General features: G+C 52.9%; 1 protein-coding gene across 5 annotated transcripts; it reads left to right on the forward strand.

Annotated features, from left to right (window-relative positions):
- Nucleotides 1–314: 314 nt before the first annotated feature.
- On the forward strand, nucleotides 315–26590 carry CHST10 (carbohydrate sulfotransferase 10). Of its 5 annotated transcripts, none has more exons than XM_060168831.1 (7): nucleotides 363–499; nucleotides 2393–2462; nucleotides 12364–12495; nucleotides 18828–18919; nucleotides 20473–20707; nucleotides 22945–23233; nucleotides 24704–26590. In XM_060168831.1, the coding sequence occupies exons 3-7, from the start codon at nucleotides 12396–12398 to the stop codon at nucleotides 25239–25241; spliced, it is 1254 nt and encodes a 417-aa protein (XP_060024814.1). In that variant the 5' UTR covers nucleotides 363–499; nucleotides 2393–2462; nucleotides 12364–12395; the 3' UTR covers nucleotides 25242–26590. The 5 variants fall into 5 exon arrangements, with proteins under 5 accessions (XP_060024817.1, XP_060024818.1, XP_060024814.1 ...); XM_060168833.1 differs by having other exon boundaries at nucleotides 23128–23233; XM_060168834.1 differs by lacking the exon at nucleotides 2393–2462 and having other exon boundaries at nucleotides 315–499.
- Nucleotides 26591–27811: the final 1221 nt, after the last annotated feature.

Raw genomic sequence — 27811 nt, forward strand, 5'->3', positions numbered from 1 at the left:
TTTGGCCACAAGTCTCTCTGTCACTTCCCGGGATATAATTTGGTGGGTGTTTTTTTTGGGGGGTGTGGGTGGAAGGGAGGCTCAAGGACCGGGTGATCGGGTTCCTGGGGTCCTTTGGCTCCGCCCCCTCCCACCTCGGTCCCGGCGGCACGCACACGCGGGGGGTGGGGCGGGGACGCGCACAGCCGCGCAGGGGCGCGCACGGCGCGGACGGGCGCTAGGGCCGCGTGGGGCGGCGGCGGCCTCGCCCCCCGAGAGGGCGTCGCGCGCTCGCTTTCCTTCTTCCGGCGCCGCCGCCGCCGCCGCCGCTGCCGCCGCCGCCACATCCCGGGCCGGGCGGGCGGCGGCGCCGAGGCCTCCGGGCGGGCGGGCCTCCAGCGCTCCCCGGACGCCGGGACCCCGCGCGCCTTGCCCCCAGGCCCGCAAGGCCCGAGCCGAGCTTCGCCCCTGGGGCCGCGGAAGGGCCCGAGGGCCGCGACACGCTCCGGCTCCACAGAGGGTGAGCTCGGGGAAGGGCGGGGGGCGGGGGGATGAGCGTCATATACTCCCGGACCCCGACTCCCACAACACGCCAGGTGGACGGGAAAACGGGGGGAAAACCGGCTTCTGTTTGCTAGCGATATCCCAGTGTGTTTTGGCGACTTGAGGGCCTCCCTAGTTCGTGGGGTTAAAGAGGAGAACCTTCATCACGTTAATTATGCAATGAGGCGGCGTCCTTGCTGGGGATGCTGTGATCGTGGCATCACTGATACTCGGTGATCCATAGTTTACTTCTTACTTCTTTCATCCTTGCCTGAGAATTTGCATTTGTAATTGGAGGCGGAAAGAGGAAGAAAATGTTCCACTTGGGTGCAGGGAGCAGGCAGACAGAGGAAGAGAGGGGCCAGGGAAGAAGGGCCATGTGCAGCTTCCCTAAGTGCGGAATTAGGCACGTCTCTGGCGGGTGGGAGGGGAAAGAATGGCACCAGGTAGGCTCCCGGGTGCCCTCAGCTCAGATTTGGACAGAAGAGAGGCCTGTCAGAAGTTGGAGGTGGAGGCATAAATTTCTGCACTTCTGGCTGGGAAGATGAACCAGATCTTCCAAAAGCTGCCTTGTTATTTTCCACGTCTGCAAAAGGCAGGAAAGGGCCGGGCACTGAGTGCAAAGCAGCGCAGTCAGGTTCTGGTTAGCTGAGAGGCAGGACTGTCATAAAGGGTTTTTTTTGTCTCAGACACCCCAAGTCTGGGGCCTTGGACCATAAAGAGTTGGTTATTGGTCAGTTTTCACTGCCAGAGTGAGAAATGTCTCAGGTATTGTTAAAACCAGGCAGAGCTCCCTTTAGCTCCAGGCTTATTCATTCTTTTCATTGACTGGGTTAAGAGGAAGAGACACGAAGAGGGAAATGGTCTTCTCTCTTTTTTCCCATTATAATTAGGGCAGAGTCCATCTTGGGTCCAAATGGGAATTTCAAGATGGAAAGAAAAATCTTTCCATCTTTGCTTTTGACCCTCAAGGATAGAGTCTCCAAGAAATACCTAAGAGAAAAATTCTCTCCTTCCCTGGAATGGAAACTGGAGTTCTTGCAAAACTGAACAAAGAAAGGGAAGAATTAGTTACTATCCTGGGCAATTTGCAGTTATATTCAGATCATTTTTCAAATGCTTGAGGCTATACAGTAGAATAGAAACGGGGGAGAGAGGTGAATGCAGGACCTGAGAGATCATAGAAGCCAAGAGAGTGTTTTGTCCTGATACAGGTCTGGAAGAATCTGCATCTTAATCTTTCCGTCTTTGTAACATAAAATTGCTTTTCCTTTTAATATTGAGTTTATAAGAGTAAAGGGAAGCATAGCTAGACTGCTCCAAGCATCCCAGGCAGCTCGGGCTCTATTGTGTTTTAAATCAGTTGGATGTTTATTTTGCCAGGTAGCTCTATTAAATCTGTAATCTCTCTAATTCCATGAGTTTGGCTTGTTTCCATTTATTCATTCACGATATGACGTTTGGCTAGAATTTACCAGGGTGTTATAGCTTGAAGAAATACAAAACCCCGTGAACATCTTGCATTGAAAGATTTGATCATCTTATACAGGAATCCTTTACGCAATATCAAACATATAAAACAGGTATAATAGGATCTGATTATTTTTGCTCCAAAAAATATTTCATTTTTTCATACTAAGTGACAGGGAAGAATGTTTTAAACAGCTAGCTCTTTTGGTACGTTTAGAATATTTATTCATCTGCCAGGCCATCCAAAGATAACCCCCCTCTGTAAGAGACCTGGCGTGCGAAATATACTTGAAAAATCAAAGTGGTTAACTGTTTACTAAGTATAAAGCAAGTTGTGTTCAGTAAGTTGATCTCATAACCTTTAATGGTGCTTATTTGTTTTTTTAATCGTCCCGTACAGAGACAGGAGGAGCCAGGAACCTCCAAGGCAAAGCAGATACTGCAAGGAGATGTGGACCAGGCCTAAGAAGGTATGGAAGGGAGGCTGTGGACACCTCACTGGTTATCTGAGATCCACGTCACATAGCATTCTCCTTTCTTGCTCATATGGAGATTTCTGGAAGCTTAAACTCGTAAATAGGAGTATGTATACGAAGTCTTAGAAATGTTTTCTTAACCATGATCATAATAGGAGCACCCGCTTAGGCAGGGGGTTAGGTGAGCTGGGTACCTGCCGAGTGCAGTGCCTGGCTTGCAGCGACCCCCGAAGACTTGTTTGCTGTTCGTCATCATCACTCCTGAGAATCTGTCTTCACCTCCAGTTCATTCTCCAGCTGGCTAGAGTGAGGAGTAGGTTTCCATTCTGGTCCCTAAAGGATGAGCAGTCAGTCGTTCTGAGGTGGTAAATTGTAATGACGATGGCCAAGTAGACAAAGGAAATTTCTGAACTTAGATTGAGAGAAACCCTTACTATGAATTTAAAGCTCACAGTGATTGTAATAAGACTTTATATACATATATATATATATTTATTTATTTATTATTATTATTTTTGTGTGTGGTACGCGGGCCTCTCACTGTTGTGGCCTCTCCCGTTGCGGAGCACAGGCTCCGGACGCGCAGGCTAGCGGCCATGGCTCACGGGCCCAGCCACTCCGTGGCACGTGGGATCTTCCCGGACCCGGGCACAAACCCGTGTCCCCTGCATCGGCAGGCGGACTCTCAACCACTGCGCCACCAGGGAAGCCCTAGACTTTATATATTTTATAAATTCATACGCAGCATTTTATTTTCTTAAGTGGTGATTTAATAATTTTGTTGATTAGGGAACACATTTTAGTTCAAAATTGAAAGGGCTGGGGGTGGAGGGTCCCCACTGCTCCAGCCTCAGCTGTCTCTTGTTTCCCTTCTCCCTGTCTGTCCTCCCGGGGTTACCGGGTCCTTGTGCATGACCAGATTCTTTTCGTGAAGTTTCCTTTGCTGTCTGGATAGGTTTTGAATGAATGTTTTAAAAACTGAACGCTGGGCAGGTGATCCTTTCCCCGGGGTACATGGGTGATAGGGGGCGGGGGTCCAGGAGTTTCCAACTCAGTAAAGGGCCCTTGACAAGGCTGTTCATCTGGGCCACTCCCCTGCCGTCCTGCTCACTCTGCACAGGAGATGCCAGCCTCCTTGCTGCTTTGGGGATTCTGGGACCCAGACCAAGCTCTTTGCCAGGTGCTGCGTTATGAGTCCCCTCCCTCTGTTTGAACATCTTCTCAACATCATCTCCACCGAGGTGCCCCTTCCTCCCTTACCCTTCTGTGTTATTAACTGTGTCACTTAGCGCCTGCCTGGTGTGATCCTAGGCGTTAATGGCTCTATCTGTTTATGGCCTGTCTGCCTCTATTAGAAACAAGCACCATGAGAGCAGAGCGGGTAGGTTGCTGTATCCCCAGAGCCAGGAACAGCTCCTGGCTCAGAATAAGCCCTTGGTAAATATGGCTGAATGGATGAATAACATTTGGGGAAAAGCTGTTTTTTGGTTTTTTAAATCTCCTCTCCTTTCTCTGTCTAGTTGTCTGTCCCTCTGTCTCCTTCACATTCAAGGAGTTGAATGGAAGTTAACTCCTCGGTTACCATCCCTGATATCCGCAGGGCCCCTTGTTTTGTTTACTTGTGGATGCCTTTTTAATTCCCTTTCCTCAGTCTCATTTCCTCTCGTCCACCCACATAAGAAATCACTGGAAAGGTCATCCTCTTCTTTCTCTGTGTTTTTGTAGAACGTGTATTTTTGGTTTCAGTGCCTGCGTTTTTAATTTACGTAAATGGCACTGTGTCATATATCTCATTCTATTTTTGCTGTATTTCCTTTGCACCACGGTTGTGAGATTTATCTGTGTGCTTGTGTGCACGTCTAGGCCAATTGCTTTCAAAAATGTTTTAACTCTGTTTGGAACAGTTAAATGGGCTTATTTACCACAGGAGGAGTGAATGTGCATAGTAAAAGTAGAACTAGGAGAGGGCTTCCCTGGTGGCGCAGTGGTTGAGAGTCCGCCTGCCAATGCAGGGGACGCGGGTTCGTGCCCCGGTCCGGGAAGATCCCACATGCCGCGGAGTGGCTGGGCCCGTGAGCCATGGCCGCTGAGCCTGTGCGTCCGGAGCCTGTGCTCCGCAACGGGAGAGGCCACAACAGTGAGAGGCCCGTGTACTGCAAAAAAAAAAAAAAAAAAAAAAAAAAAAAAAAAAATAGAACTAGGAGAAAAACAAGTGGAACTAGGCAGGTGGGAGTCAAACTCTTCTGCACAAATTCAGAAGGATTGTGCTTTTGGGTAACAACTCGAACACGGGGGAGAAGCCACTGGCAGCTGAGCAAAATGGATGCTTTCAAAAAGCATCATTTTGAAAGTGCAAGAGAGGCCGAATTTGCACCAAAGTTGATAATAGTACCAGAGTCACTGTTGTCATTACAAACATGTCAAATGTGTGCTGTCTTCCTTACGGTTTAGAGAGAGAGAAGCAGCTTAGGATTTCGTGCATGGTTAGTGGTCTTCCTGCATACCTGACCCTGCTTTCCCCATATGTCCGTCAGTTCTTTAACCACCGCTTCTGCCTTGTGAGTTTTCAAAGAGCCAACCTTCTGGCTTAGTTTCAGAGCCTGACATCTTGAGAGGTGCAAATCCCACGTAATGATCAGGAGTAGGGAAGCTCTGCAAACGGCCGGGGTGCACGCTCAGGTTCATCCCTGTTAGCTGCAAGAGGCACGTTGGGAGTTGTCTTGGCTCCTTGAACAAGGGAGAGTTAATTACAGAAAATGTCAGGCTCTTTAAAGGCTGTTTGTCACCTGGCTGCAGGGAGACCAGTGGCCCTTCCAGAGCCAAGGAGGGAGGACCGTGGGTGTCAGGCCCCAGACTCTCTGCAGACGGAAACAATGAGCCTCAAGGCTGTTGCCCGTGGACAGGAGGCAGACCCGTGGGGAATTCGTGTGCTCAAGGAAACACTGCAGATGGCAGATGGCGGGCAGGCCGGGAGGAGCTGGGGCTACAGGAATTTGGAATGACTTTCTTTTTGTTGAAAAAAAAATGGGGCAAATCTTCCTGAGTTTTCCAAGGTCAGCCCAAAATTCTACAGGGGCTGGTTACCTATAGATGGGAGGGCTGGAAAGGAGAGTAAATGGGAACAGTGATGGAGGTCTTTATTCTAATCAGGTCTCTTTAAGCTGTTTATTCAGAGCACAGGTAATTCAGATCCTCAGTAGACAGTCTCAGTTGACACACCCTTTTGCTACGGTTTTCCTTCTCATTACTGTAAAGAGGTGGTGGGAAGACAGCTGTTACGCTAAAAGGCCTGGAATCTGCATTTTAATGAGTTCCCCAGGGGGCAGCGGGCGCAGTAGAAGCTGAGGAGGCCTGGGGGCTGGACCAGCAAGCAGCTCAGCCTGGCCGCTCACTGGCATCCTGAGCAGAGCTTTTCAGACTCGCCCAGATTCAGCCTCACAGGTTTGCCTAGATCCTCCTCCACAGGTCTGCATTGTCTCTGCTCAGGTGTTCTTGGGGCCCAGGGTGTTGCTGTAGTTTTCAGAAGCTCCCCAGGTGGGTCCAGTACACAGCCCAGACTGGGAGCCACTGCCCTAAACGTAAGGTCGGACACCTTAGCAGATGATCGCAGAGCAGAAACGCTGCCTGGCCAAGTGGACACACCCCTCCGTAGGATTCGTCAAAGCCTAGCCCCTCAGGTACTGTGGCTCTTACTGGTTCATTGGCGGGTTTTCAGAGATCGAGAGGGTGATGTGATGGGGAGCATTTAGGAGCACCACCTGCGGCCTGTGGAAGTGACCTCGGGGCTGGGGCATGGCTGAGCGGATCGCTGTGCTTGGCTGCCAGAGAAATAGTTCCAAGATGTAAGTCAGGTCACTGTACCCCATCCCCTCTCACCCACAAGGTGACCGCTCCCCAGGGCCCAGCCTTGTCTGACCACGTCTGCCAGGGCGCCTCTCTGGCCGAGCTCGGGAAGCTCGTGCCTGCGCCTGGGCCTCCGTTTGTGCTGCCCTGCAGCCCGGTGCCTGGGTCTCCGCCCCTCACCCTGTAGGTCTCTGTGCCGCCCCTGCCCTCCGTCTGCCAGGTCACGGCCCTTGTGCTTTCCTCTCACGGCACCGCGTCCTCTGCCTCATCTCATGTCTTAGGTAGAGTCTTTGGTGGCTGCCGGTCCCCCCAGCAGCCTGCCAGCTCGACAGGACGAGGAGCGTGTGCGTGTTGGGGGGTGCTTTGGGGCTCGGTGCTGTGTCCCTGCGCCTGTTTTGTGGGATGAATGAGGACACCTTTTTGTGATGAGCTTGGTAATTGATCGTTTCTCGGTTAGTGTGTCCTTCAAAATGTATGCAGGTGCACGTCTCCTCGCGCGCGCGCGTGTGTGTGTGTGTGAATGTGTGCAGGTGCACGTCTCCTCGCGTGTGTGTGAATGTATGCAGGTGCACGTCTCCTCGCGCGTGTGTGTGTGTGTGTGTGAATGTGTGCAGGTGCACGTCTCCTCGCGTGTGTGTGTGAATGTATGCAGGTGCACGTCTCCTCGCGCGTGTGTGTGTGTGTGAATGTATGCAGGTGCACGTCTCCTCGTGTGTGTGTGTGTGTGTGTGAATGTATGCAGGTGCACGTCTCCTCGCGTGTGTGTGTGTGTGTGAATGTATGCAGGTGCACGTCTCCTCGCGTGTGTGTGAATGTATGCAGGTGCAGTCTCCTCGTGTGTGTGTGTGTGTGTGTGTGTGTGTGTGTGAATGTATGCAGGTGCACGTCTCGTGTGTGTGTGTGTGTGTGAATGTATGCAGGTGCACGTCTCCTCGTGTGTGTGTGTGTGTGTGTGTGTGTGTGTCGGATGTCGTAAGTGTAGAGATAGTGGCCCTGAGGGGTGGGTCATGTGGCGGGGGCCCGGGCTTCAGTCTCACTGGTTCTGGTCAGCATGGGACTTGGAGAGCAAGTCCTGGTTCGTCTAAATTTTTAACCAGCTTCTACCTTGACAGCTTCTTCACTTGAGTCTGTGTGTGATTTGTGAATTTTCTCATTATAGACCACGAGAAAAAAAAGTTAAGTGCTTAAAAACGGTCCATCTCTCCACCCGGCTGTACCACCGCATGTGCCCCCTGAAAAACATAATAAGTGATGCAGTGTTTCCTCGCAGCCCGGGGGAAGCTCGCCTCCCCTCCCCCAGTCCGCCCTGCCTTCATCTGGACTGGGAGGACCAGCCTCCCAAACCTTGCTGCGTCTGTGAGAGGAGCCGTATTTGATGTAGTGAAAGTGTCATCACCCAGATGGAGGGTATCTGGGGAGGGAGGGGAGCGGGGCCAGGCAGGGGCTCCAGCTCATTTGTCACCCTTTACTTCCTTTAAAAGACTCAAGTATGTACAGCAGAACTATTAGAACTGAGCATCTGAAAACAAGTATTTGTTATATTATTCTATGTTTCAAATATTAAATCATTTTAAAAACTGAATTAAAAACTAACTAGTGAAGACAGAGATGTATTTCGTAAACACTCAGATACATATTGCCTGTCCATTCACCACATTCTTTCCTGGCTGGAAAAGTATTTACCATCCTTTGCCCCATTTTACAAAGTGGTAAGGAAACTGCTGTTGGTGGTGGTCAGGTAGGAAAAAAAATTAAACAGCAGAAATAAAAACACCCGGGTCCGCACATGTAGGTGGTATTTTCTGTATTTTATTGGTTTTTATTATAAAATGGATATATGCTTTTTGCAATAATGTTTTTAAAATACAGAATTGTACGAAGTAAAAAATGACTCCACTCATCCTCAAGATGTTATTCTGTGCATCACACACGTGTGTGTGTTTGTTTGCGTGTATATATAATCACATACGTTCACATGTATATATATATAATTCTTTTTAACTAATAGGATCATAATTCAATTCTGCAACTTGCCCTTTTTTGTTTACTGATGTATCTTGATACTTTGGAGCTATGTAATTGGCTTACCGCCTTTCAGCGTTGTTTTATTTAAATTTTAGAAAAAATTTTTTTTGGACTGCAGCATTCTTTCTTTATCCCCTGGTCAGTAGGTTGTAGACATAGAACAGTAGTTGTATGTCTATTCAAATGCATGTGAGTGCGTGACTTATAAAATAGAATTTTATTTTCAAGTAATAGCGAGGTCCTAGTAGCTTTGGGTTGTTTTCTAGTCTCAGTTATCGCATGTTAAATATATAAGCACTCACGTGGAGACTGGAAAAGTATTTTGAGGTTGAACGGGGGCCTCATACTTTAGAGAGTTTGGACCTTGGGGTGGAGGGTTGAGCCAGGTGTCTTCTAAAGCACCTGCCAGCTCTCCTAAGTCTTCCCGGTCGTTTCTTGGTTGATGTCGTCATCCAGCAATAGTGAAGGTCATCTTGCGGTGCGCTGGGCACTGTGCTGGCCGGGGTGCTCCAGCACGAGCTCACATGCCACCAGGGGAAGCAGAAGATTCAGGCTGTGGTGGGTGCCGGGAAGGAAGTGAAACTAGGTGAGGATGGAGGGCAAACCAGGGTGGCCAGCAGGGAGGGCTGAGCCTGCCTTGTGCTGTGCAGCGGGGGGAGCAGGCCCTGCCTGGCGTTTACAGGGGCCCAGTGGTTGGTTGGTTGGTTGGTTGGCTGGTTGGTTGGTTTAGCTGCACCGCATGGCTTGCGGGATCTTAGTTCCTCGACCAGGGATTGAACCCGGACCCCGGCAGTGAAAGCGCCGAGTCCTAACCACTGGACCTCCAGGGAATTCCCTCCGGGGCCCAGTGGCTGGGAGAGCGTTTCACCCACTCCCCACCCCCTGCTACCCGAGCGCAGGCCCCCGCAGTGACCACCACAGGCTGTGTGGCCTGGGCAGGGACCGCAGCAGGGCACCGGGGTCACTGGCAGGCCTGGGTCTGGCCTGCATGCTAAGTGCTGGCCGTACACTCTGCTTCCCAAGAGATGTTGGCGGGGGCTGGGGTTTATGCACGCGGAGCTTCCCAAATCTGCAGCCGCATCACAATCCCCACGTGTCCTGGGCACCGTCCCTGCCCGGCCCAGGCGGGCCGTGAAGGGGGTGAGAGGCAGGTGGGTGCCTTGCAGACGCCCCCCTCCCCTGATCCCGATGCCGTGGCCGGGCTTGGAAGGGGAGAGGGCTCTCTGGATGTCTTAGTGCAGTAGGAGTTTAGCAGAAGTCACTTTAGAAGTGGAACTTTCTGGAAATAAAATTGCCGCCTGGAAGAAGCAGCAGCGGGCTGAATCATTGTACGTTGCAGCCGAGGCGCTCTGGCAGCCTCTGTCTCACAGGGGCCTCCCAGCGCACTGGTGGGTATGCAGGCGGCTGTTCTGTCCTAATCCAGTAGGGGGCCCAGAGAGCTATTCTGTGACTAACCCCCAGACACCAACACGGAGAAGAAGGGACCAAATCCTGCCCCTGCCCCACCCCCGCTTCTGGGTGAAAGTAGCTGTTGCTTCCGACTTTACATGAAAACCCGGGGTTAGGAAGGCAGGCGGAGCTTCACGACCGTGCAGGTCTCACTTTCCAAGCAGCCCAGAGGTAGAAATCCTGCCCCTGAGCTGCCCGGCTTCCCGGAGGGCAGATGGTGGGAGCCGCATTTTCATGTCCGGCTGTTTATTCTTTGTCTTCCTACCTTTATCTGGAGGTGAACCAGCTTGGCGGGTGGACTCGAATTAGATCCCTTCAGGTGACTAGCTCGCATAGGAAAGATCAGATCCTTAAATCACAAAACCTCCCGAGTGCAGTGCCCAGCACCGGCCTGACGCCTGGGTGGCGCCCAGGGGCAGGAAGCCCGGAGGTCTGCAGGTTGAGCCGGGGCAAAGCTGAGTGCCAGTGCCCGGGCTCTTCTGTGCCCTGCCCTGCAGGGTGAGGTGTCTGTGTAAGGGGGGCAGACCCCAGTGACTCCCCTGTGTCTGTGCTCACTCTGCCACGGCACAGTGTGAACCACAAGCCCTGGGCCACTCGGCACCAGGGCCTCTTCCTTAGCCTCAATCTTCCCGAGAACTGGTGCACAGACACAGATGCCTCTGGGCACGTTGTGGACCACCTGCCTGGAGCTCATCTGCTTTCTCTTTACCCACTCTCCAGCCCACACTGGTCCCTCCGCCCCTCTGTGAGAAAAGGCCTGAAGCCGGGCTTCCTCAGTGACTGGTGAGGATGGACCCCGCCAAGTATCCCCGTCTCCGAGGGCCCAGCTCAGCGGACTCAGCCCTGAGGGACCCTGTGCCCTCTGTGCCTCCCTTGTCTCTAGAAGAGAAAAGCCAGTAGCCTGGGCTGAGGGTCTGGCCTTTCTTTTCTTCTCTTGGGCAGTTCACACTGTGAGATTAATTTCTAGGTATGTGTCAGTCAAATAGGAAAGTCACCAAGGGTGCCGAGGGACCGACCGATTTCTGTTTGTAGAGGGTCTGCTCCAGGCCAGGTGGTCCTTTTGGTGCAGTCTCTCATTTAATCCTCGTGACCATCCTGGAGGGAGGAGGGCCTTGTCTCAGGGACTGAAAGCCACAGCTTAGGGAGGGTAAGTGACTTGCTGAGTCCCAGAGCTAGCGAGCGGTGGGGCACTCCAGGGCTCTGCTTTGTGCCACGTGGCCCCAGACGAGGCGTGGCAGAAGGGGACAGGGAGACAGGCCAGCTGCTTCAGGAAGTTAGAGCGGGAGCGGTGTCCCCCTCATTGGGTAGTGTTGCCAGATAGAATGCAGGACACCCAGGCAAATTGGGAATTCAGAGAAACAGCAAATAGCTTTCTAAAGCATAAATGTGTCCCACGCAGTACTGGGGACATAGTTATACTAAGTACTAAAAAATGATTTGCTTACCTGAAATTCGAACTTCACGGGGCACCCCGTGTTTTCATGTGTTTAATGTGGCAGCCCTACCAGGGGACCCCGGGAAACATGGTGCGCCTGCTGCGTGGAGGCCTGAGAATGCAGGTGCAGGTGTGGGCTGGACTGCGGGGGGAGAACCCCTTGCGGGAGGGAATCCAGGTCGCAGTGAAGGCCTCAGAGGCAAGGATCTGTCGTTGAGGCAGGAGGAGGGCCGACGCCCGGGCCCTCGTGAGCCCTGTCCACCGGGTGCACTCAGGCTCCGTCAGCGCACGTGCAACAGACCAGCTCCCTGCTGCCCGGGGGTGATGGACGGCCCGACAGCCGGCAGACACCAACCCAGCCCAGCGCGGTCTCTCTCTCCAAGTGGCTTGGTTTGGCTTCAGGAAGCCCCGTGTTAAAGGTGACACGAGGCACTTGTTTGTCTCTCTTGCAAAGAATCGAGGGCGACTTCCGGTTCTTCTGTGTCCCCTGCAGCAGAGTGTAACCGTGTGACCCGCTGAGGACCCAGGTGCCCCACGTCACTCCAGGGCAGCGATAGCCCGAGAAACGCCCACCCCCGAGGTTCCGCCCAGGCTCTGGCGGGCAAGTGGGCGGAGCCGGGACGCTCCGGGGTTCGTTTCTCGGGTTTCAGAGATTCTCTACAGCTCAGTGGGCGTGGCCGCAGCTTGTCAGCGAGTCAGGATTTTAAACCCAGCCTGCTTGGAATCGCCTCAGGGTGGCGTCTGCCCTCTGAGGATTACCCAAAGGTCCGGCCCGCGGCAGGCCCCCTCCTGCCCCGGCTTCCGGGCCCTGGCAGGTGCCAGATGCCAGGGACGCAGTAGCCTGGGCCAGAAGGAGTCAACAGGCATATCTGCAGAAGTGAAGTCTTACCTCGTGTTCCAAGACCAAACAGAAATGGCTCCTTTCCGGTAAAGTGTTTCAAATTTTACTTAATTATCAACTTGATAAGTTGCTATTAATTAAAAATATGATGTTAAGTTAAATAATAAGTCAAAACACCCTTGGTATCAATAGAAAATTTTTCAGGAATATTTGTATTGAGGCTATTAACTGAAATGGCCCATTCTTTTATTACCTTGTTTAATTGATTTACTTGTAAGCAGCATTTTGCTTGTGTTTTCCAGGAGGAAGCACTGAATGGCTGACATTTGACAACATGCACCACCAGTGGCTTCTGTTGGCCACATGCTTTTGGGTGATTTTCATGTTCATGGTGGCCAGCAAGTTCATCACACTGACCTTTAAGGACCCTGATGGTAGGTACACCTCCTCATGGAATGGATTTTGACAAATTCAGACCTTGCTGTGGTACTGTTCCTGGGTACCTGCTTGGATGAGTGACTCTGACCCAGAAGGGCCTCGGAGGTCATGGCGTCTAAATCCTTGATGTTGCAGAGGTTCGGGAGAGGAGGTGGACGGGGATGAAGGGGTCTTTCCCCTCGCAGGACACCAGCCCTGCTTGGTGTCGTTGAGAGATGCTGCGTATGTGCCCCGTGATGCTGCCTGCTGGTGGCCATGTGTTTGAAGGTCACCTTCAGCGCCCCGGAAGGAAGATGGTCTAAATATATGTGTGTTGGGTTGTCCTCGAGGATTTTTTTTAACTCCCCTTGACCTGATGTAGGCGTTCAGATGAGGACATATTAAGAGCACGCAACCCAGCCTCAGAAGAGCTGCGTCTAGTTCGTGCCCATGCCTTTGCTTACCGGGGCCTTAGTATTTTTTCTGTGGAATGGGCATGCTCCCTGCTCTGACAGCTCCAAGCCCGACCTGGGCACCGTGAGGCCCTGTGAGTGACCTGTGAGGTGCTGGGCACGAGTGAGGAGCTGTGGGGACGGTCATCTTGAGCCCTGAGGCCACTCCTTCAGGGGCAGCATGAGGCAGGGCGCACGGGAGATGCTGAAAAGGCTCGTGAGCAGCCTTAGAGTGTCCTGGCGCCGCCATCCTGATAGGGAGGAAGTGCACAGCATCTTTATCCTGCACGAGGCTTGGCATGTCCGCCTGCAGGCGGTGGCCCTTGAGGAAGGGAAGTAGAAAAGGATCACACCAGTCTTTTGCTGATTTACGCCCGGGGGTGCACAGCCCATGCCATTTGTGTGGCCAGTGGGCTCCGGGCCCTGCTTATCCTGGAGAGCCGCCGGGGGTGTCCCCGGCTAGGCTGAGGCCGCCCAATGCCCCACACCCCCTGCTTCCATCCTCCCTGTAGAGGGGCAAGGTAGGAAGGCAGATCTGCAGGCAGAAGAGGGAGGTGCTGAAATAAGCCCCCAGGGTGGTTCTCAGCTCCGCAGTTTCAGGTCAGTAACGTTATCGGGGCCCAACTGGCTGTCATCTCAATCCTACCCTCATCTTCCAGGAGCCCAAGAGGCTTTCACAGCCCGGGGAAGGTGGAGTCACAGCTGCAGGCATCTGGGGTGGCCAAGAGCATCACGGGGTATCACGGCTAATCACGGTCACACTGGGAACCAGGGCCACTGTCAGGACAGCACAGACCAAGTCTGGGAAGGTGGTTGGAATCTGAGCTGCAGATCTCAGCCCAGCCATTTGCTGCGGGGCTGCTCCCCCCAACAGTTAACGTCACCGATAGTGGAGACCCCTTGTTAAGAGTTAGAGCAGTGGTTCTGGTCCCCAGGGCACTTTAAAATCGCATGGGGACTGTGTATATCTCCTGCTGCCCAGGCCCAGCAGAGACCAGGGGGCAGAATCTCTAGGCGGGGGGCCCAGGTGAGGACCGCCAGTGGGAACGTGGCTGGGAAACTGCACAAGAAACAAAGCTGCAGAGAACATGAAATGGTGTCACTGAGTCTACACATTTCACTTGTGATTCCTTTAGTGTCACCTCCTGGTAAGGGAGACACTTGAAAGGCGAGCCATGAGGTTGAATTGTTTGTGGTTTATTTTATTTAAATAAGACGTGTGTCTCTGAGTTTGAATATGATCTAGCAGCAAGGCCTCTGAAGAGCACCTCGCATCTCAGGGGCATCTGATAAACGAGGTGTCGCTGCTGTGATGGGGCAGGTTTTATGCTGAGTGTTTTCAGAAAAGTGTGGGAGCTTGAGAAGGTTCGGGGAAGGGGAGCAGAAAGTGAATGGGTGGAAGGTGACCCTACAGAGAAGGCTGAGAGGCCTTAGGATGTTAAAACTGCGGAGAAGGTCTGCTGCTGCCCTAGGGGCGCCCACCAGGGTCTCACCAGTGGCTCCAGCCCCATGAGGCACATGGTGGTCCTCGTGCCCTTGGGTGTCCCGTGTAGTTGCTGGGGTTCCGTGCATGGGAGCCTGGTGGCGGGCTGCTCCTGGAGGGAACGTGAGAGCCAGAGCTCACCAGCCAGCTCCCCTTTCCCCCTTGGGCAGCACGGAGGAGCCGGTCTTCAGTGGGGATGCAGCCCTGTGTCGTGCTGTGGACTGAGAGTAAGGACCCTAACCCCTAAACACTAACCCCAAACCCTAAACCCTAACCCTAACCCTAACCCTTTGTTGTTGGACTCAAACATAACCCAACCTTTCTTGACCACACAGATCTTATCTAATTGTCCCCAAGTCCCTGGCTGCGATCATGAAGGCGGGTGTCTGCTGGCTGGGTTCGGGTGCAGGGAGCGAGCCCACATGCATGGTGTCTTGCTGACCTGGGTGACTGAGCAGGGAGCGGGCCCCCCAGAAGTTCAGGCCTCAGCCCCCTGGAGTACTGTGGCTCAGGCCTCGGGTCCCCTCTGTCTTGAGAGGCAGCTCAGCCCCACAGTGGATCTCGGGCTCCTACAGGAAACCGGGGAGGTTGGTAAATGTGTGGCCATGAGAGATTTCCTCATGTGTTGGAGTTTATTTTACTCACGTTCAGTGTTTTTGCTCTTGAACCAGAAGCCCACTGTGAACTGTCATCACAAAGAAGTAGCTAACACACAGTGGTGTCCTGTGTGGGGAAGTTCCATCCCTGTAAAGTGGGCGGCAGATCCATGGCCTCAGTGTTCAGGGAGCTGGGTGCCCTCAGTGTCTATGGGCAGCTCCTTCCAGCTCTGTCCCCTGGGAAGTGGGCTCTGTTCCAGCATCCAGTTCTCACCTACCTGTTCTATTTTTTTTTTTTTTTTTGCGGTACGCGGGCCTCTCACTGTCGTGGCCTCTCCCGTTGCGGAGCACAGGCTCCGCACGCGCAGGCCCAGTGGCCGTGGCTCACGGGCCCAGCCGCTCCGCGGCATGTGGGATCTTCCCGGACCGGGGCACGAACCCGCGTCCCCTGCATCGGCAGGCGGACCCCCAATCACTGCGCCACCAGGGAAGCCCTCACCTATGTGTTCTTAATGAGTTCCCTACCACCCAGTGGGTAGGAAGAGCACATTTGTCTTGAGCTGCTGTTTAAAGCCGTGTGTGTGTGAGTGTGTGTGTGTGTGAGTGAGTGAGTGTGTGTGAGTGGTGGTCTCTCTTTGGCTCAGCAGTGAAGCCACAGTGAATCCTTCTTTAACAGATTTCAGTGTCGTTTTGAACTAGACTTTGTCATAGGGAAATAAATCCCATTCAGTGGTGGGAGTTTGATGGCGTGGTGTGTTGAGACTTGAGCACAGAATTGACATCCGTGTGAATCTGGTGTGTATGCGTAGACACTGATTTTCTTCCTAATCTTGTGCCTCAGCTCAGCTGCCAGCCCCTTAAGGTCAAAACCTGCGATGCGACGTCTGCACGCCCCCTGCCCAGCGTGTGATGCGGTGGTGAGCCTGGGCAGCTGGACATACAGAGGTCAGGGAGCTGAGGGGTGCTAGCCGGCCTAGAAAAACAAAGCAGTACTGCATGTGGCAAATTTAAAGACATTTGTAAAACAAATATAATGATGTCTCTAAGGAAAGCGAGCTCACGTTATGAAGACAGCTGATGGTACCTATTGATCAGGACCCTTGGGCCTGAAGCTGGCGTCTCGCCCCTGGGGTTCAGGGTGGGGTAGGGATCTGCCCTTTGGTCACAGTGGCGACAGCAGCACCCGCTGAAAATACATGGTTGTCAGCAAAGCAGTGGGAAAGCAGAACCAACATAAGGTGTGCTGTTGGTTTTATTTGAATCTAGTTGAATTGGGTTTGGGGGGAGTTGCGGAGCAAATACCAGGATGTTCAAGGTAAAAAAAAAAAACAGTTAAAAATTGGCGGACGAATAGCCGACATGTGTGGCTGGAAGGTGAGCTGTCCCTCAGCTACCGGAGCCCGTTCTGGATGCTTCTGAGTGTGTGGAATAGGCGCTTTTCAAAAATTCACTGTTAAGTCAGTTGTTTGGAATTCACGCTACGTTGTCCATCTGATATGTCATTAAGGAAGCTTAGGTTTCTGGGAACCCGTGCGGCCGGTGGAAGTGCTGAGCATCGCTGTGCTGGTCAGAGATGTTGGCACATGAGGTGACCAAATGGGAGTGGAAGGTGCCATTTCCCTGAGCACGTTGGTGCTCGCAGGTGAGGCTGCAGAGGAGGAGGAGGTTGGACGCTGGCCTCGTGGCCCTCGGGGTGCATTCCGGAGCCTTGGGGCCAAGGGTGCTGCTGCCCTGTCTGTCTTCACGCGGTCCGTGGTGCCTCCTGTCCTCACGGCAGGTGCAGAGCAGCTCCTGTGCGCACCTGTGGTTAGGGCTGCATTTCAACTCAAACACAGGGAAAAGGAGAAAAGATTTCCGTGGATTCATAGAGGTGTGTGGCCGAGATTTCTATTGGAGTCGGAGAGCTCAGAGGCATGAGAGGTGGGAGGTGGGTTATTATTATTGACGGGGCTCTGGGAGGATGGGTTTCTCCCCTCTGCACTGGGAGGACGTCAGGGTGGGGCTCGTTCATGGCGGGGCTGGCTGGGGAGCGGGGGTCTTTAACAGCCAGACTGAAGGCGGGGAGGCTGCAGGAGAGCCTGCAAAGTGTAGGTAGTAATGACCCAAGAGGAGTTGGTTTTGATGTTTTTAACAAAGTGAAATATGCCTTTGCTTATGCTTTTTTATGCTAATTTCTGTGCTTTTCTTTGATAACTACTTTTTTATTCAAATAATGTTTCCAGGCTTTGCAAAACTTTGAAAGCAATGTTTCTTTGATTGTAGAGATCTGACAGTTACCTTCAAATTCTACCTGAAGGTTTTCCCCCAAATCAGTTTGTTGTAAACGATTACTCTGGTGTAGCGTTCTGTAAGACTCCTCTAGTCTGATTTCAGTTCCCATAAATTTCAAAAATAATGGGTGAGCACTGACTTGACTGCTGACTTGGCTTTTTTTTCCTAATTAAACTTTTAATTTTGAGATCGTTGTAGAGTCACGTGCAGTTGTACGAGAGTCCGACGCACCCTTTCCTCTTTTGCCCCAGCGTGACACGTTGCAGAACCACAGTGCAGAGTCACAAGAAGGGTGTTGGCAAGGATGCAGCCACGAGGCACCACGTCTCCACCACCGGGATCCCTCCGGTTGCCCTTCTGTAACCACACCCACCACCCTTTCCCCACCCCCCACCCCTGCCCCCTCCCCCCTTGACAACCACTAATCTGTTCTCTCCTCCACCATTTTGTCCTTTCAAGAATGTTTTATATGGTATATGACCTTTGGGGATTGGCCTTTTAAATTCAACAGGGTCACCTGGAGATGCATCCAATTTACTGTGTGTATCAATAGTTTGTTCCTTTTTAGTGCTGAGTAGTATTCCATGGCATGGATGTACCAGTGTTTGATTAACCATTCACCTGTTGAAGGATAGCTGAGTTGTTTCAGTTTGGGGCTATTATGAATAAAAATGCTGTGAACATTCGTAGGCTTTTGTGACATAATTTTTCATTTCTCTGGGATAAATGCCCAGGAATGCAATTGCTGGGTCATATTGTAGTTGAATGCTTAATTTTTGAAGAAACTGCTTCTTCTAGAGTTTCTGAGAGCTGCTGTACCATTTTATATTCCCACCAACCATGTGTTAGTGATTCCTTTTTCTGCCTCCTCACTAGCATTTGGAGTTTTTGGAGTCTGTTTCAGGCATTTTGATAGGTGTGCAGTGGTATCTCACTGTGGTCTTAATTTGCATTTGCCTGATGACTAATGACGTTGAACATCTTCTCATATGTTCCTTTTCCACCTCTAGATCCTCTTTGGTGAAATGTCTGTTCCTGTTTCGCTCATTTTCTAATGGGATTGTTTGCAGTTTTTTTTTTTACTGTTGAGATTTAAGAGCTCTTTACATATTCTAGATATTCCAGTCCTTGGTCAGACGTGTGGTTTGCAGATAGTTTCTCCCAGTCTGTAGCTTGTCTTTCCATCCTCGTCATAGGGTCTTTGCCGAGCAAAGGTTTTAAATTTTGATGAGATTCAGTTTATCCGTTTTTTCAAGGTTTACTCCTATGCTCTTTAAGAAGTTGTATAGTTTTTTGTTTCACATTTAAGTGCTAATCCTGAATAAAGGGTGAGGTTTAGGGAAAGGCTCCTTCTTTGTCTGGGGGCGTCCAGTTGCTCGGGTACCGTTTGTTGAAAAGATGCTGCCCCACCGCATTGCTTTTGCGCCTTGTCAGCTATCACTTGGGTGTGTTTGTGTGGGTCTCTTCCTGGGGCCACTGGGCTGTGGCACTGATCGGGGTGTCTGCCCCTCCATGGGAAGATGTTTTAACCTCTCTATGTCTCCTAGCCTACAGCGCCAAGCAGGAGTTTCTGTTCCTGACCGCCGCGCCCGACGCGGGGAGGTCGCTGAGAGAGACGCACTTCCCTGAGGAGCTGAAGGTGGGCACAGCCAGGCCGCGGCACTGACCCCTCTACCCATTCTTCCTTGGCGTATCCCTCTCACCTGCTCACCCCTCTGGCCCCAGCGGGTCCCCCATCACGGGGAACAGCCTCTCCTCCCTCCCTGCCCTCATCAGCTGGTTTCCACTTACTGTCATGCTCAGCTTTAGAGTCGCTGCTTCTGCACCTTTCCGCTTGCTTTTAGTGTCTGGCCGGGGGAGTCCCGGTCGGTGGGCCTTGTGCATTGTGGGTGCTCTGGAGTGTTGACTGTGTTGAGTTCCCGCCCAGCCAAGAATGAGCTTTGTGCTGGTGGATTGGGGATGTTGGGCGAGTCGGTAGGAAACCAGGGGAAAAGGTCTCTGCCCCCGAATCCTGGGAATCCTGGAACTTTGGAGTTACGGGGCAGCTAGTCCAGCCTCCGGGCGGTGTGGATGAGAGAACTGAGGGTAGGAAGAAAGCTAATCACCCAGGGTCACGGGGGGTTAGCAGCAGGGCCCAGGGCCGCTGACCTCTCCCCGTGCTCACCTTCCTTGACACTCTGACTCCAATTTCTCCCCAGGCTCCTTTTGCACGTAAATTCCTAATCGTCCCCCAGCCAAGGTGAGGGGCGCACTCCTGAGACCCCCTTCTCCCCCTGCTGGCCCCTGTGCCGGGTCTGGATGGAAGGTTCAGGTTGCCCTCGTGCAGGAAGAAATAAGGTGAGGAGAGCCAGCTCTAAAGATGTTTATCGGCCCAGAATTAAACTCAGAGAAGGGACAGTCCTGCCCATGAGCTGCACGTAAGGTCAACAGAAAGCATCCAGCAAAGTCTGGACAGCACAGCCCTGGGTTTCTGGCATCACAGCCTTCACCCCGCAGTTCACGCGGATCTTCTCACCTGGTCTCGTGACTCCTCAGAGCAGAACCAGTGCTGATGGGCTCCATCACCTGCTCACAGCAGCCAAACCACTGGTACCACTGACCTGACGGCCAGGCAGAGCCCCTCTCCTCACCTGAAGCCGCATGTCAGAGAAACGTAATGGTGTGCTCAGCCCTGAGGAAGTGGAATAACGGTGCCTGCCTTTTTAAAACCCACACTCAGTGACCTAAGGTGTTTTCTTAAATTAATAAACCAGATACACCAATGTACCAGGTTATCTTCAAAACAGCCACCGCCTGTGTAGACAGCAGGTTCTTAGGTCCAGGCCACATACTTACACTCAGGTCACATGGAGGGAGAGCGAGGGGGCAGAAGCTGGCCTTCCCTCAGATCGCTGAACGGAGGATATCCTGCCGTTGCCATTTTGCCATCAGCACAGCGACAGGCAGGCAGCCCACCCGCCCCCGCGGTTTGTCCAAGCTGAGCATGAGGGGACAGGGTCAGCCGTCTCTGGCTGCACTGTGGTCCAGCGCATCCACGCAGCCTGAACCCCGGGCCGCAGCGCTGACTCACGCCCTCCGTCCTGCTGCTTCTGTGGCGACAGCCCCCAGGCTCCGGCCTCCGTGAGTTAATGCCCGGCATGCCCCGTTCTGCTAATGAAGCCCTTGTGCCCGTTTTATCTCCGTTCCCTGCAGCTGACCGGGAATATGCTGCCGGGAGGGCGGCTCGTTCAACCCTTGGTCTATATGCAACGCCTGGAGCTCGTCAGAAACGTGTGCAGGGAGGACACCTTGAGGAACCTCTCACACACCGCCATCTCCAAGTTTGTCCTCGACCGGATATTCGTCTGTGACAAGCACGAGATTCTCTTCTGCCAGACGCCCAAAGTGGGCAACACCCAGTGGAAGAAAGTGCTGATCGTGCTGAATGGTGCGTCCTCGCTGGACCTCAGGGTCTGCAGGGAGGGTGGCCGGGGCCAGGGCGGGGGAGTGGGGGAGGGCGGCCGAGAGAGGAGCCCGGGACTGGCCGGTGACTCACAGACAGCGTGCCGGCATTTTTCCTGTTCGTGTCCACGTTAGGAGTTGGCGGGGTTCACCCAGGCGCTCCCCACCCACGGTCAGGGCCTCCTGGCTTCCCTATCTCTGCCTGCCCGGTTGGTCCCGTTGCCTCTCTTCAGAGTCCCTGCATTGATTCTTGCGAGTCACTCACTCTGTCCTGGGAGGTCAGGGCTCCACGCTGACTGGGCCATCCAGCAGCTGTCCTCATGGCTGCCCTCCTGTGCTGAGAAGGACCCACACCCGGACACTGGTGGGTCTGGGGGCCTCCCCACCTGCAGTCGTCCCCATCTTACACTGAGCATCCGTATTCGGAGGTTTAATCCGCCTGCTTCAGGAAGTCTGGTGTTCACTTGGGAACAAATCAGATCATTGGAGAGTGCCCCTCACACACCACAGGCTTTGACTCCTCACCACTCTTTTCAGACACTGTGTTTGTTTAAACTCCAGTTACTCTGAATTGCCCCAAGATAATTATGGGCTCTGCTAAATGCAGCTTCAAAAGAAACATAGTTCTAGTAGACAGCCGTGTGACTCCTGGATCAGGAATCAGACCTCGGAGCCCCATGGGACATGGCCCCGGGCTCTCCGTCCCGCGCCCCCCCAGGCCTGCCGCTGCTCTCAGAGGTGGTGTCGGAGTTGGGTGTCATTCGGCCTCTTCCCTGGTTCGTTGGGGAAGAAAAGGGAGACACCCGCCTCATCTTCTGCTTATAATCAGTGCACTTCTTGAGTAATCAGGCAGTACGTTGGATTTTTGACATCGGAGAATGAGCTTACAAATCAGATTTAAAGCAACAAACGTACAAAAGTCTTACAGATTTGCTACCACTGTGTGACGCATCAGACTTCGAAGAAGAAGAACCCGTTGATGCAGGCGGGATAGAAACGGGAGCGGTTTGCCAGGCCATGTGATAGGAGAAGGACAGTCCCGGGGCTGCCTTCAGCTGTCCGTAGATGCACCTGCGTGGCGCCAGGTACCAGAGCAGATCCAGGTGCAGATCCTCAGAGCTGGTTCCTCTGTTGGCCCCGTGAGAGCAGGTGTGCATCTTGCTTGTTTTATAGCCATCCGTCCACTGCACTTATTAGCACAGGGTTCTGGATCGGGGCTTAAATATTCTGAGGAGGCTGTGATCACTGCTTAGATGGCCCAACAGAGATCCTTCCCCGCCAGACTCTGAGTTTAACATGGCAAGGTTAACACAAAGATGCACACGAAGGGTTGCAGAGGCTTGGCTAGCACCCCAGCACAATGATGCTTTATTTCCATTTGTCTAAGTTGAGAAAAGAGTGAAGCACCTGCCCAACCCTCCAACCCTAGGATGGGCCCCCCAGGTTCCACTCTGCAGCCTGGACCAGGAGCTGTGGCTCTCGGCCCGGCCCTGCCTTCTCCTCAGACACCCCGTGTCCTCCTCTGAGCCGTGCTTCGAATGTATCACATCACTCGCACAGCATCAGCCTGACTTGTCCAGCACCAAACTTCTTGGCCACTGCCAGTCTGGGATGCTGTGAGGTTACCTAGGAACCTCTTAGGCCTGGGTGATGTCATGCTAGGAGTGATGGGCCCGAGCTGCGGGCATGGATCAGCAGTGTGTTGTTGTGTTGTTTTTTTTAATTAATTTTTATTGGAGTACAGTTGCTTTACAATGTTGTGTTAGTTTCTACTGTACAGCAAAATGAATTAGCTGTACGTATACATATATCCCCTCTGTTTTGGATTTCCTTTCCATTTAGGTCACCACAGAGCATTGAGTACAGTTCCCTGTGCTATACAGCAGGTTCTCATTAGTTACCTATTTTATACTTAGTATCAATAGTGTCTGTATGTCAATCCCAGTCTCCCAGTTCATGCCACCCACCCCCGCTTTCCCCCTTGGTGTCCATACGTTTGATCTCTACCTCTGTGTCTCTATTTCTGCTGGCTGTGGGTTTCATGGTCCCAGTTCTCTGGCAGTTTCCCCCAGTTCCAGAGCAGAGTCGGTATTGCAGGTTTTGGGCATTCTGCTTGCAGGCACTGATCTTTCTTTTGTGGCAGATTGAACCCGATTTAGGTGCTCGTTGCTGTAGCCGTTGCTCCCTCCCTCTCCCTCCTCCTAACTTGTCTGTTTCCTCCAGATGGCCTGTGGATCACCAGAAGCTTTTCTTCACTCTCATCCTGCCCGCAGAAGCAGTTGAAATTCAAAGACCTAAACGTGGATACTGGGATGGCCCATGGGGAACGCGGGCCCGGGCTTCGAGACGGGCATCTGTCTTTAAAGGCAGCATCCCCAACACGCCCTCTCCCTGTTTGCCTCCCAGGAGCCTTTCCTTCCATCGAAGAGATCCCTGAAAGTGTGGTGCACGACCACGAGAAGAACGGCCTCCCGCGTCTCTCTTCCTTCAGCGATGCAGAAATTCAGAAGCGGTAGGAGCAGGGGAGGGGGATGCTGATGAAACCCCGCAGGCTCGGCTCTGTACTTGCCGTGTTTCCCAGATGGCTCCAAGAGCTACTGGTTTGTGTTGGCGAGAGGCAGCCGGGCATACGCCCAGCGTTCAGCACATTTAAATTCACGTCTTTGTGAGAATTTCTGAATGTCTTCTCCACCCTAACCTTCATGCAGGCTATTAAAATGAAGGTTGCGTAACTGTCTTATAGAAATGAGTGGTCGTTTTTGTTCTGCTCTGATTTTGTTAAGTTTTATGGATTTCTTACTGAACATGACCTTCATTTCATGAGAAAGGGATTTGGGTTACAGGGAAACCCCACTTCGTTTTTCATTTTCTCCCAAGGTGTTATGCCTGCCTTCGCGGCAGCTGCCCCTGGGGGGGTGGCGGGATCGGTTGGACCCAGCAGAGGTGGAGAGAGACAGGCCTCACCAACCACGGCAAGGAGGGAGACCGGCATCGGGAAAGTTCCTTAGCTGATTGGACAGTTGTCTTGACGGCTGTGGTATGGCCCCGTAGAACAAGGTTTAAAAGGAACAGGTACATAATAATACGCCAGTCAGTGTCAGGGCACCGAATGATCTTTCACCTCCCTTGCTTTTCAGCTACTTGATTTTCATTGCTTCCAGTATTGGTTACTCACGCTTGCCAACGTGTAGAGCCTTAGAAGGCAGGTGTCAAATGCCAGGTCAGAGACCCTCCTGGGGGAGAGCGGTCCTGTCACCCCCCTCAGCAGCGATCCTGCGGGGCTTTTGTGAGAGTAGACATGCTGAGACCTGCAGCGCTGAGAGGGTCTCTGGCCTGGGTGAGCGCACGGAATCACAGCAGTGTCGTCGTTGCTCTGTCACTGTCAGTACAGGCCCTTTACGGGGGTACCCCTGTGCCGCCACCCCCTACTGGCAGCTCCCCCAGACCCCCTTCCGCCAACTGGAGACTGGAGCCTCACTCTGCCTTTCCTCTTCCCCCCCTACTCTGCCCCCCATTTTCCTTCCCCTGGAAATTTTGAATTGAGTTTTTAAAGACGTACCCTTAGAGTCATTCTCAGGCCTCAGCTGTTCCTAACTCAGTCAGGGTTCCTGCCCTTAACGGTTTTCTGCACAGGAACAAAACTTTCAAACATTCCTGAAGTTTCATACTACTCAAGTGAAACAAAACATGGGTTAAATAGATGTCTTCACAGCAGCCCCAGGGGTGATGAGTACTGTGGTCTTAGACAGTTAAGGTCTCTGAGCCTCCATTTCCTCAGCCTGTAAAATGGGTTCATAACAGGATCTGCTTCCAAGGGTGGCTGTGCGGATTGAGTAAGAGCCACATGCAGTGTGCTTGGCACAGGGCTCAGCCTGGTGGCTGCCACTGCTCCAGCCATCACACTTCACTCTTCCTCACAACCCACAGCCAGCACCACCAGCAGCATCAGGTTAACTTCTTCATCTTCATTTTTTTCCCTTAGCTTGAAGACATACTTCAAGTTTTTTATCGTAAGAGATCCCTTCGAGAGACTGATTTCTGCGTTTAAGGATAAGTTTGTTCACAACCCCCGCTTTGAGCCTTGGTACAGGCACGAGATTGCCCCTGGCATCATCAGGAAGTACAGGAGGAACCGAACGGAGACCAGGGGCATCCAGTTTGAGGACTTTGTGCGCTACCTGGGTGATCCGAACCATAGGTGGCTGGACCTTCAGTTTGGGGACCACATCATCCACTGGGTGACATACGTGGAACTGTGCGCACCCTGCGAGATCAAGTACAGCGTCATCGGTCACCACGAGACCCTGGAGGACGACGCCCCATACATCTTGAAAGAGGCTGGCATAGACCACCTGGTGTCTTACCCCACCATCCCCCCGGGCATCACCGCGTATAACAGAACCAAAGTCGAGCACTACTTTCTGGGTATCAGCAAACGAGACATCCGGCGCCTCTATGCACGTTTTGAAGGGGACTTTAAACTCTTTGGGTATCAGAAGCCAGATTTTTTGCTAAACTAATGTGTAGGACTGTGAGTTCAAGTATCTTTGTTAGACCAGAGGCTAACCAGGTGGAGATCTGGGCACAGAAATGACACTTTGCTCTGTCACACTCCCCCGAACACTCCTCAGTTCCCGTGGACCTGGGTGTGCCTTGGCCAGTGAAGCTGGACCCTGACCATTATGGCCTAGTTTGGACAGAAGGTGCACGGCGGGCCCTGCCTCCCTCCTCCACCCCAGCCCCAGTGCCATGGGGCCTTTGCTCTCCTCAGCGGGGAAAGAGACTAAACATTTGCAGTCGAACAGACGGGAGGAAAAATCATACAGCCTCGAGTCACCTCCCTCGGTTGTCAGACACCTGCAGCTCCCGCAGACGGTGGGGCAGTCATGCCTGTCCCCAGGGGATTGTAGACATGGGGCCCAGCGCTTTCAGGAGAGATGGAAGAGCCAGTGGTCTGCACACATCCCAGGGGCCGAGATAGGGTCAAATCTGAGTAATTACACCTCTGGGTTTCATCTTGGTGCCACTGTAGTCACAGAGGCAGACCCTTCTTTCCACGACTGTTCTGTTCCTGAGAAGTTCAGGGATGACTCGAGGGCACTCTCTGGGAGTCCATCTATTCAGAATACATGCCTGTGTGCTGCTGGGCCACATTTCCAGACCTCTGCCTGCCAAGTGATGATCTCATTCAGCCCAAGAGATCCAATTTTGCAAAGTGAGGGGAGTGTACACATTTCCCACCTGAGAAAGGGAACGTCTCTGGGGACCTTAAAGGGAGCCTGGGAAGAGGCAGAGCTGGCCGGGTGCTGGAGCTCGGGCTGCCCTGGGCTTGGGCACGTCCACCCTGGTGACTGTCTGCCTCTTGTCTCTGATGGTCCCGTGTGGATGGGCACGGGGAGGGGGGTCTCCACCTGCCTCTCCCAAGGCCAGGCCCTCCTGGGGGCCAACGGCAAACACGGGCAACATGCCAGTATTGCCCAGTCAGTGCAGCTTACACATTTCAGTCTCCTTTCGTCTCAGCAAAATGCGCACCACTGGACCCATTTCTGATGATGCCGTCATCCTGGACTGTAAGTTGGATAATCAAGTTCACCAGCAATAAACTCCTGGGCCGAGGCAGCCGCAGTAACGCACCTTCCAGGCGCTGAGGAGCAGGCCACGGCTACCATTTCAGGTGCCGTCCGACAGCGAGGTCCCTCGAGGTACGGGAGAGTTTCCCTGCGAAAAGTCCCAAGCGTCCAGGCTGCACAGGGCCCAGGGGCCCAGCTTTTCCTCCAGGCAGCCTCCACCGTCCCTTGCTCAGTGTGGCTTCCTGAGTTTGTAAATGTGAAAGTAACATGAAATTAAAACAAAACACGTGCCAACCTGACGTGGGCCGCGGTTCCAGGTCAGATGCTGTGTGGACGCGACGTCCCCGAGGCCTGGCGACGGTGAGGGGCACGCGGGCCTGCGTGATGGCTGCGGGCGAGCCGGCGGTGGAGGAGAGGCGCTCGTGTGCCCGCCCGCCACGCCGGCGGAGGGGCAGCCAGCGTGGCGGCCCGTCACCCTCTGCTGACACGCAGAGGCTGCAGGATCAGTCATTCTTCTATCGTGTTTTAGCAGAGGCTTGTTGAAATCGTTCCGCACCTGATGCAGGAGTGTCTCTGTGGGGTGGAGCGAAGCTCATTCCCAGGGGAGACACCTGGCGGGGCAGGGGGAGGAGGAGTTGGCAGCTAGAGAGGGCGACCCCGCAGGGAATGTGCAGGTGAGCACTCAGAAGTAGCATCAGCCTGATTCAAAAAGAAACAGGAGAAGCAACTCTGCCTCCAAGAAGCGGTCTTAAGGCAGGGAGGGCAGTTCCTGAATTTGGAAGTTTAATAATATTAGGTTGACTTAATAGGCTTGTGTCTTAGATCGCTTTTCTCTTACTGGATTTCTTCTCACACATTTTAGTTTCATGGGTCTTATGTTGGAAACTGTCAACAGTGAAATGTGCAGAGCCAAGGCGAGATTTGGTTTCCCTAGAGGCTGAGTGCACGCAGAGATGGCAGATCCCCACATGCCGGGGCCCAGGTGGCTCTGTTTGGGGGGGGCGGGGGAGGACGGGGAGGGGTCCCGGGAGAAAGAATCGCCGACCGGGGACACAGTCCCAGAGGGTTACTGGGGGATGTTGGTTTCCCGACCGCTCACCCTCTACCCCTCACCACACCCCACCCCCACTTCCCCACTCAACCCCAGCTTAGCGCATTTAACTGGAACCTGCAGAAGCAGGGAACAGAAAGCGGGACGAGAAGGGGAAAACGATCGAGATGTAGCCGAACTTTGGACGAAGAGCCTCGCCACCTCTTTGATGAAATGTAAATTGTTCTAGGTACTGCTGATGAAAGATTAAATCCGTCGATCTAAGAAGGAAATGGAAAATTTTATTTGAGACAAATTGAGGATTATAACCCGGAAACAGCCTCTCAGAAAACTGTGAGAGCTATTCTGCCCATTAGAAGTCAGAGCACAGTTACCATAAATTTTTGGAGACAGAGGGTTATACATTAACTGATGGACTGTTGACAGTTTACACAATCCAGATCTTCAGGTACAAAGTGGTGGGTCCTTG

This window comes from Lagenorhynchus albirostris, chromosome 13, assembly GCF_949774975.1.
Source record: "Lagenorhynchus albirostris chromosome 13, mLagAlb1.1, whole genome shotgun sequence".
In the NCBI taxonomy this organism is placed as follows: Eukaryota; Metazoa; Chordata; class Mammalia; order Artiodactyla; family Delphinidae; genus Lagenorhynchus; species Lagenorhynchus albirostris.